At 31.2% G+C, this 10838-nt stretch overlaps 2 protein-coding genes across 3 annotated transcripts; both read left to right on the top strand.

The window, feature by feature from the left end:
• Positions 1 to 2330: 2330 nt before the first annotated feature.
• On the top strand, positions 2331 to 6301 carry LOC123914061 (dr1-associated corepressor homolog). 2 transcript variants are annotated; one of them, XM_045965036.1, is made up of 7 exons: positions 2331 to 2602; positions 3678 to 3813; positions 4538 to 4610; positions 4707 to 4800; positions 5181 to 5315; positions 5412 to 5469; positions 5618 to 6301. In XM_045965036.1, the coding sequence occupies exons 3-7, from the start codon at positions 4556 to 4558 to the stop codon at positions 6092 to 6094; spliced, it is 819 nt and encodes a 272-aa protein (XP_045820992.1). In that variant the 5' UTR covers positions 2331 to 2602; positions 3678 to 3813; positions 4538 to 4555; the 3' UTR covers positions 6095 to 6301. The 2 variants fall into 2 exon arrangements, with proteins under 2 accessions (XP_045820992.1, XP_045820991.1); XM_045965035.1 differs by lacking the exon at positions 3678 to 3813 and having other exon boundaries at positions 2332 to 2602.
• Positions 6302 to 8579: 2278 nt separating this feature from the next.
• Positions 8580 to 9530, top strand: LOC123915384 (zinc finger protein GIS-like). Its single transcript, XM_045966506.1, has one exon. It carries the CDS (start codon positions 8580 to 8582, stop codon positions 9528 to 9530), a length of 951 nt encoding a protein of 316 aa, XP_045822462.1.
• Positions 9531 to 10838: the final 1308 nt, after the last annotated feature.

Below are 10838 nucleotides of genomic sequence, written 5' to 3' on the forward strand. Positions count from 1 at the left end.
ATAAGCATTGTCATGATAGAAACAACAAAAATAAAAAAAGATGAATGAAATATTAGAGTCAAATAGTAATATATAAGTCCAAACTAAAACATACGTTGGAAATCAAATGATATTAGAGTGTAGAGATTTTACTTACAATGGATTTTTATTTTGTTTAGGACGGATACAAATACAACATTTAGATTAAATATATTCATTTTCTTTATCAGGATAATTATCATTTCCTATTTGTCAACATATTGATATAAACATGTCAAAATATGTAAATGAATTAATCAAAGTAATTAAAAAGAAAAAAAATTGCAAATATAAATCATAAGCTTCTTTGCTTAAAAAAAATAAAAATAAAAATCATAAGCTTCTCAAATTTCAATTTAGGGTAAATAATCATTTACCCCCTGCAAAATAAGGAAATTTTCGTTTACCCCCTGCACAGATTTTTTTTCTGTTTACCCCCTTGCAAAAAATAGATTCTCTCATTTCGCCCCCTGGGTGTACAACAGGACAAGTGACTGTGCAAATTTGCTGACGTGGCTTGTACACATGGAAAAAAATCATTTATATATATTTTTAAATTCCACGTCAGATAATATTTTTTTCAAAAAAAAAAATTAAAAAAATTTTTTCCTACAAAATTTAAAAAACAAATTTTGTTTTTTTTTTCTTTCAAAATTTTAAAAAAAATTTCCCAGAAATAACTTTTTTTTTCGTACAAAATTATTGAGTATTTTTTTCCTAAAATAAAATAAAAAACGAATTTTCTTATTTTACTCCAAAAATAAAGATTTATTTTCAAATCTTTTTGAATTAAAAAAAACAGAATCTTCGCCGTAATCGTTTGCTTCCACCGTCATGATTGTATTTGTCGTCGTCTTCTTCAATCGCCGAAATCATCTTCTACATCATTATATTGTCTTCTGCTTCTTTATAATTTTCTAGTTTTAGGGCAAGTGGTTTTGATAGAAGAGGAAAACACCAATAAAACTTGTTTTTCTATTTTATATTTTTTTTGAAAATCTTTTTCTATTTTTTTAAATTCAAAGAGAATAACAAAAAATAAAGTTTTGTTTTTAAAAAATAAAGATTATGTTTTTTTTAATTCAAAAAGTTTGAAAATAAATCTTTAAAATTTTTATTTCGGAAATAAACTTTATTTCGGAGTAAATCTTTATTTTGGGAGAAAAATAAGAAAATTCATTTTTTTTTTATTTTGGGAGGAAATTTTTTTTTGTTGGAAAGTTTTTTAAAATCATTTGTATGAAAAAAAATTAATTTTTTTTGTAGGAATTTTTTAAAAAAATTTTGGGGAAAAAAAACAGATTTTTTTTTTTTATTTTGTAGGAAAAAAATTATTATTTTTTTAAAAAAAAATATTATCTGACGTGGAATTTAAAAAATAAATATAAATGATTTTTTCCACATGTACAAGCCACGTCAACAGGTTTGCATAGTCACTTGTCCTGCTGTACACTCAGGGGGCGAAATGAGGGAATCTATTTTTTGCAAGGGGGTAAACAGAAAAAAAATCTGTGCAGGGGGTAAATGAAAATTTGCTTATTTTGCAGGGGGTAAATAATCATTTACCCTTCAATTTATTATAAAAATACAATCCAAAAACAAAACACAAAAAATGTTTATTAGGCGTCTACTTTCATATGAAAAAGACACTTGTTTCATTAGTTCTTTCACAACTTTGTCCTTGATGCATCCCCACAATCAAATACAACAAAATAAGAACTAAAATAAAAAGACAAACAAAAAACAAAGGAAATAGAAGCAAGAGACTATGATTGGAATTCAAAGTGATACTCAAAAATTAATAATATATATGGGATATATTAATTCTCAATTTGTATAAGTAACCATTCAAATATGAGTTTAATTGTTGTGTCCAATGACGCGTTGCCACATCATTTAATGAATGTGACACATCATGTGTTTTTAATTATCATACATGATGTAGAAAAATATGGACAAAGTAGAACATATGAATAGTACACAAGTCAAAAATATATGATTTACCCTAAGAGGCGGCCTGAGTTTTTCGCTTTATGTTTGAGCCTCTATGGTAGAATCCGTTGGGGCCTGAGAGGCGGTGATTTACCCTATGACGGATGTCAGCGGTTCGAGTCCGCTTATCTCCAACTCATGAATTTGAATAATATATAGGTTAAATACATTGATTTTTCAATGTAAAAAATAATTTTTGTTTATTTATTTATAAATAAGACCGGACACCGGAAAGAGTAATGTAGTTTAATTTCATCATCATTCTTATCATAACAATTTATATTTTTTCTTTTTTTTCTTTTATTTATTATTTATTATTATTAATTACTGTATTAAATTAAATAAAATTCTTTCGTCAAACTCGTACGGACGGATATTCCGGTGAATCGAAACCTCGTTGGTTTCTGTCACACACCTGACAACACCTTCGGATCTCACATCACACCAGACAAACACATACACCTCGTTACTTTCTCTTCTAAATTGTTACCTTCTGTTACCATTTTTTTCATTCAATTTCGTTTCGTGATCCCAATTTTTTGCACGCCAATTTGATGCCATGAAGAAGAAGCTCGATACCCGTTTTCCTGCTGTAAGTTTTTTCCGCTTTTTAGCGTTAAAGTTTGTATCTTTTCATAGTTTCGTTGTGTTTTTGCATCTGGGCATTTTTTGTTTTTTGATTTAATTGAGTTTTGGTTATTTGGGTTTGCTGATAATTGAGAAATTCTGGGTTGTTGTGGGTGCGAAATTGGGTAGAATGGCATGATGGGTGTGACTGGAATTTAGTATAATTCATAAAATTGATTTTTTGTGTTTGATGATAGTTGAGGATAATTTCTAGATTCGCTGATATTGCTCAAATCTTTCAAAATACACGAACGGGAGCACGAGGTAGTGTATTTTCAGATAATATATACTACCGGAAATGTGCTTCTTGTAACACGAGGGGGCGGATTGAGAAATTATCCAATTAGGGTTTCTGGGTTGTTGGGATTGTGAATTGGGCAGAGTGGCATGATGGGTGTGATTGGAATTTAGTATTTAGTATAAATTATAGGATTTGTTTGGGTTTGATTATAGTCTAGGATAATGTCTCAATCCGCGCACCCCTATATTGCTCAAATCTGTCAAAATATACTACCGGAAATGTGCTTCTGGTAACATGAGGGGGCGGATCGAGAAATTATCCAATTAGGGTTTTTGGGTTGTTTGGATTGTGAATTGGATAGAGTGCATGATGGGTGTGACTGGAATTTAGTATAATTCATAGGATTTATTTGTTTGTGTTTGAAAATGATTTAGGTTGACAGTTACGCCTTATGCTTCTCGGTTTATATTGTGGATTCATCAAAATTCTTTATGCTATAGTGTCGCTGTCGCCACTATTTGACAACACTGGTTTTAGGCTTTTAGGCGGTCTGTGACAAATGTTATTAACAAATTTATGAGGAATGTATTCATTGGGGATGCTATGGAACTTTATGATGGGTTTGTTTTATATGTTCTAGGTTTTTTTGGTTAATAAACCTCTTTGGCCTTCCATGTGAATCATCCTTATGATCTGGAAATTTGCACTGGACAATATTTCTGTTTGCGTTGCCTCTTAAATTTTGTGAATTCTAAACGCAAAAGATACATTTTTTTGTCTTTTGCGTTTTGTGCCTCAGAAATTCTGATTGCAAACAGCAGTGCAAAAATGAAGATAGTTCATTGGGCGTTTTTGCTGCAACAAAGATGCCTTTATCATACAAAGTATGCTTGTAAAGACGTACCGGAATGTTATTTTTGACTGCAAGGTTTTAGGTAAATGATGGTCCTTGCATGTATTCCATACTATCCCAATTACTTAAAGTGAAGCTTGCAAAACATATTCACATTGTGCTAATTGTGATGTTTTAAAAAATGTAATCAGAGAGATGGATTGGTTAAACTAAATGGAGATGGTTATAGACGAATGCCATTGTCCAAAATGAAGTCATTCATAATTGTAGGTTTGGTCAAAACTTTTTTTTCCAGCTGCTGCTGTCATATTTATAGATAATTTGTTCATCTTCAGCATTGCGTGTGGAACTCATACAATTGGATATATCTCCTCCTACAGTTTTCGATATATGAAAGTTAGCATGAGTAACTGAACATAAAAAAAAATGCAACAATTTCTTAGGGTTTTTGCTGAGCACTGATTGTGTGCATCATTCTTTCCACTTTGAAAAAGCCAATTACGTTAGATTTAAGGCTGTAAAAAAATGGATGCTCATGTTTTGTGGTTAGATGTAAGTGTCTCACTTCTGCTCAACGAATAATGAAACTGGACTGTGTTTATGACATGGCCTCTTTAAGGGGTTGTGTTAATGCTTTTTTTAGGTTGATACAATTTCTACCATGCACAGATATTTGAACAGTTTAACCTTGTTGAATCAGTTGACTAATATTGTTATTCTTAGCCAATAGGAGTGTGGAAATTGAGAATATAATCAAAGAGATCTTTTAAAAGAATGCTTTATCTGATGGAAACGTTAATTTGCAGGCTCGGATTAAGAAGATTATGCAAGCAGATGAGGATGTTGGAAAGATAGCATTGGCAGTTCCTGTTTTAGTTTGTGAGTTCCTTGTAATTACCTTTTTAGTTAACCTTTTGCCATTTTCCGGGTCTTTTTTCTAATATGTTGTTAACCTCACTCTTGAATTTTTTACAGCAAAAGCTCTGGAGTTATTTTTGCAAGACCTTTGTGACCGCACTTATGAAATAACTCTACAGAGAGGAGCAAAGACCATGAATGCATTGCATTTGTAAGTCATGGGATATTTTTCTTTAGGAAATCATAATTTGTGAATTGTATCCATGCATAGGCCGATTTTACTTGCTCAAGTTTGATTTAATGATTAAGAATCGAGGTTACAAAATTCTTAATTCTCATTACTCCTTCAAAGACGGTTAGATTCCATGCTAAGTATGAACAAATCACCCTAAATATAAAGCTTTTGAGTTTTATATCTCATAATAGATTTCGTGGTAGAATTTATTGAATTCACTAAAATCTGCTTCTGATTGGAAGAAGTCATTTAACATGTAATATTCAGTGACTGGTTATGCATTGTGTCTCGATCTAATGTATATATCTTTAATATATTCTGAGTCTAGTCTAACCAATGGTGAACACAAACTTCAGGAAACATTGTGTACAAAGCTACAATGTCTTTGACTTTTTGAGAGACATCGTCAGCAGGGTTCCTGACTATAGCCACGGCCACGCTCACGCTCATGCTGAGCCTGGAGCTGATGATCGCGCCCTTCCAAAGAGAAGGTTCGAAGTCCAGTAGCTTTTATCTTTTTCTTTATCTTGTCTAAATTATCTATGCATATAAGCAATTAACGCCATTAAATTTGCTACATTTTCCAGGAAATCTGGCGGTGATGATGGTAATGACAGTGATGACGAGGCCAAGCGGAGTAAGATGGTAATTTCCCTTTTATGAAAAACCTAGACAATGCTCTACTAAATTATATTTTCTTCAAATGTTGCTAGAAAATTATTTCATGCTGATAATCTAAACTGGACTGCAATAGTTTTTAGTTTTGATCGATAACAGTTTTGTTTTATTACAGCATGAGTCAGGCCACACTGGCGGTACTGGCAGGGGAAGAGGAAGAGGCAGAGGAAGAGGCCGTGGTCGAGGGGCTCGAGCCGCAGAAAGAGAAGCCTTACATCAGCAGGTTGAACCCGAACCTTGCACCTCGATGCAACAAAGTAGTAAAGAAGTCTCTAATATGGCAGTAGATAATGGTCCAGAATCAAAGCAGTTATCAAAAGAAAATAATTCAGTTCATGAGGAAAGCACTCAATCTCTTCGAAACATTGATCTGAATGCAAGTATACATGAAAACGAGGACAAAAACAATACAAGCATGGCTACTCCTCAGGCCTCATTGCCTGAACCTTCTGCAATAACAGATATGCAACATGAAGAAATTCCCGGTTGGTCCCTTCCTGATGTAGACAAGATGGCGATCGACACATTGCAGCTTGCAGCAAACCTTGGTAATAGGATAGAAGAGGAGGAAGATTATGATGAGGAAGGGTAACTAACACCTTAAGGTGAAAAGCTGGTGAATAACAGAAGAATTAGTAAATCAATGATCTTGCGTAGCAAATATAGTTTTTTCTTTTTATTAGTAATGTTCGTTTCATGCACTTTTTAGGGTTTAAATGGATGTTGTTGTTGTTGTTGTTGTTGTTGTAGGAGTTACATTACATCAACTTTGCTAGTACAAGATCAAAATTCTTGGAAATGTTTGATTACCAGTTTAATTTCTGTCTTGTTTCTCTGTCTTGTTTTATTTAAGATATTGTCTGACAAATTGGTTTTCAAGTTCTTTTCCTCAATCACAGAGATAGTGTGGATGAATATTTAGTTAAAGCATAATGAAAGAAAAAGATCATCTAATTGATGGAGGATATTTGAATTTTATTTTTTTGGCTGCTAAAGGTATCTCTAAGTCAAAACCAGAGACTAATCTTTGAGATACAAAGATTTTTATTAAGGGAACCATATCTCTCAACAAATGTTCCTTCATACTCACCGGTTAAAAATACGTTAAAGTATTTCAATTATGCAGTGTTGATTTGCACAAAAAAAGTAATATAATTTGAAATTTTTACATCAATGTGTAAAGTTAGAAATGGAGACAAATTTTCCCACCTTTTAACATGAGCGCTGATGTACACATTTGAAAAAACTAATTTTATATTTGATGGCGCACTTCGAGAATCAAATTAGAAATGTGATAAATATAGAGATCCTAAACCCACATAGGTTGGTTTAGTGTTGATGGCTTGAGATTTTGATTATGGGGGAGGAGAAGAGGATGGAAAAAAAAAACTCAAGTATCAAGGAAACAAGGTTGCGAGTTCAATCCTTGTAACACTTGAATTTTACATTTTGTGCTTTTTTCTTCTCTTTAGTTCTTTTATCTTTAAAAAAAAAATCATTTTTAATACTCATGGTTCAAACCCACATCCTTGAAGACAAAAATATTGTCTCAATTCACTAAAGCAAAGATATTTTCTTAGAAAATATTAATTTACATAAGTACATATAAATACAAAAGAACAAATTTAATATTAATTTACATAAGTATATATAAATACAAAAGAACAAAATTATTTTATCTCGTAAAAAAATATATTTTATATTGTCGGTACATATTTTATTTTGTCTTTAATTTATATACTATAAATTTTTAGCGGCTCACCCCAAAAAAAAATTCCAATTCCGCCACTAGTTCTTTTCTTTCTATGAAAAATTGTTCGTAAAATCCAAATTTAATTCTTGATGAGAACAATTTTTTACCATATTTTATTTACCTCAAATACGGAATCAATGTGGGCTCTATCCATATGAGATGTATAAGAACTATTTGGTTGCTAAGCGGAGAGTCAGAGAATAGAATAATAAAGAGGTCAATGGTTTGACTTTGACCTCTATGCTCCACACAATTTATTATTTTAACTTAAAAAATTTACTAATCTCACACAAAATTGTAAAATCCAAGCCAGATCAAGTGCCTAGGATTGATGAGAATAAAGTTTCCTTTTTAATGTTATTGTAAACAAGTTTCCTTTGAGTAACCAAAATAAAAAGTTTCCTTTGTTTCCTTTTTATGTGTCAAAAAAATTTCCTTTTTTATTGCCAAAAAAATTCAATTAAGAAATTAAAATATTAGTTACTTGCTCTTGACCAAAAAAAAAATATTAGTTACTTGCTCAGCAGGACTTAATATACTTACCTTTTTTTTATAGAAGATATGAGCCATAAACTTGAAAGTTGAAAGAAGTTTTTTTTTTTTTTTTGGGTACATGAATGAAGGGTTTTATTGCTTATGAATTACTGTATAATACACACATTTAAATTGTTTTTCCACAAAAAAACTAAAAGTGGTCTATGTCAAAAGTATTCAATAAGATTTGAATTTTGTAAAAGAAGATGAGATTTGAACATGTTCATTATTTTTACATTAATAAGCCTTAATTAATTGGAACGTTTGAACTTTGAACATATTAAGCCAAACAGTGTTGAACATATCATGCATCTATTGATGAAGCCAAAATTACATCCGAAATTAATTCCATATTTCCATTTTTTTTTCTTCTAAGTTTGAAATCACATTTGAACTACATCAAAACTATGATGTACTAATTAACACCACTCATCCAATGCGGAAGATTTGACTAGAAAATAATTAACCACATGAATTACACAATATATAGTATATAGTTTTAATCATTTTAGGAATGTAGAGATATTCATGCACAAATCAGTCGGTCCAAGTCTTCCTTACATTGTTTCAAAATTAAATCCATGGCTATATTATAATTATAATTCAAATAATAACTGCAAAAAATATGAATATCATATCTCTTTCCTTATTCATAAAGATATTGCATTAACTCATATATTTTTTAAATAAATAAATAAACCTTGTTATAAGCTCTCTTTTCATCAAATCTAAAAATCACAACCCTATTTTTTCCAACATAAGCTATAGTTTACTATCCTTAATTTGTGCCATGGCTTCCGAATCCTCTAGCATCTCTGCCACTTCACAAGATCGAGGCGATTCTTCCAACTCAAAAAAAGTGGTGGTCACGAAGGAGATCGAACAAGATCAATCATCAAACTCAAATTCCAAAAACCCTGTCGATTTCGTGAAGCTATTGAAAGACGATTCGGTTCCTATGGCGAATGTGCAAGAGCATAATTTTTTTAGCCCTATTCAAGTCGGTTCGTCATCTCGTTTTCCTATTACCAACAATGAAGCGAAAGATGAGAATGAGAGTGAAGACAAAAATTCGGATTCAAGGTCTTTTTCATGCTCTTTTTGCAAAAGACAATTTTCTACTTCACAAGCGTTAGGAGGACACCAGAACGCTCATAAGGCAGAACGTGCCTTAGAAAAGCAACGGAAACAAAGGTATGATGGTGGTGCTTTAGGTTTAGGACAACCTCTTTTTAGCCCTTATTATAGTTATCCAAACACTCTTTTTACACCCCCTTATTATAATAGGGCACTTGGGACTAGAATGGAGTCCATGATTCAAAAACCATCTTATATTAATCCTAGGTTTACCCCACTTAGTATTGGGTATAGTCATGGTGCTTTGTGTTTGCAAGAGATATTAAGCCCTTCTCTTATGTCATTGAGAAATATGGGGGGTGGTAATAGTGGGATTGGAAATCTAAGCATTGGTGGTGCAACTACTTTAAAGATTGAAGATGGTTCCAAAAATAAATTAAAGATTGAAGATGGTTCAAAAAATAAAATTAGTGATATTCTAAAATTTGGAGAGTCTTCTACAAATATTGCTACAAGTTCAAACTCAAACTCAAACATAGAGAAGAAAAATAGTGTGGCTCTTACTTCAACTAAGGATGATATTCATCAATCAAAGTCCAACATTGAAGAAGAAACCTCCAATTCTGATGAATCATGTGGACTTGATTTGTCACTTAAGCTTTAAATAAGTTTCTAAATTTTGTTTCCATTTATCAATGTTCTTGTTAATTTGATTGCTACTCTCTAGCTAGTTGAACTTATTTCTTGGTATTTACTTTTTTTTTTTGTTTTTTGTAACACATTTTTGTTACGATCAAATTATTATTATTACACATTTTAAATTGCAATTATTAGTATTAATCGTGTTTTGATTGCTAAAAAATTATTAGTAGATTAATGGTGTTTTGGTTGCTACTACCTTGATTGACGTTATATATTTTGCTTGTTCATTTTAAATAAGTTTCTATATTTTTGTTTAATCTCTTTACAATATGTATTTTAGTAAGATTATTAAAAAATTAAAATATTGAGCTTGCTTTGAAGTACTGTGCTATTTTCTAAAATAAACTGTAATATAAAATAATGATTAGCATATTTTCGTTGAATTTTTAAAGTGGCAATGCTAGTAACAACAAAAAAAGCATATAGCTTGATATTAACATTTCCCGTTTTTATTTTAGAGGTAGAAATTTATGATCGGGGTTTGAATCCCGATTATTTTACTTTGTATGTAAGTTTTCAGTAACTTACTATATTTTGTCAATGTTCCAAATAAAAAAAGAGACTCTTATGTTTTTAACAATAATATTAGAGACTTTTTTTTTCTTTTCTATTCTTATAAAATAATAGAATCATATATTACTACTATTTTTTACCATTAAGAATTGAATTTGATATTGTGAGAACATTTTGTGTTGGGGGACTGCTGCAAATACTCGAATAAGAAGATAATGAAGATGGACATGATGATAATGCACATAAATTCTAAAGTGTGTGTGACACTAAGCTTTAGGATTGATTCGTCCCCATCAGTTTATGTAAACCGGATGCAAATGGGTTCACCGGCGAATCCCCTTCAGGATACTTTGGAAACCTTGACATGGATTGCACATACATATCAAGCATATCGATCAATGATGTTTTATAGAATAAAGTTCCCTCAATTACTCTCGTGCACTAGAGAAATGAAGAAATTACTTAGATATTTTAGGCAGAATTTCTGACTCATGGGAACATGATTTTATGATGTGTATTTATAGAGAAACTTATGTCAAATGATGAAGGGACACAATCCTTGAAAGGTTTTAAAAAATGTAAGTTTGAATTTCAAATTAACCATTACAACCTTTCAAATATATTTTGAAAAATCTCAAATAGATATTCTAAAGTTACGGCATTCATATCCCTTGCTTGTTCGCTTCGCATAGACTACACAAGCGGTATACTGAACACCAAGCCAACCTCCTATTAAGAAAAGTTATTAGAGGAGAGT

The sequence above is a fragment of the Trifolium pratense genome, linkage group LG3 (assembly GCF_020283565.1).
Source record: "Trifolium pratense cultivar HEN17-A07 linkage group LG3, ARS_RC_1.1, whole genome shotgun sequence".
Taxonomy (NCBI): Eukaryota; Viridiplantae; Streptophyta; class Magnoliopsida; order Fabales; family Fabaceae; genus Trifolium; species Trifolium pratense.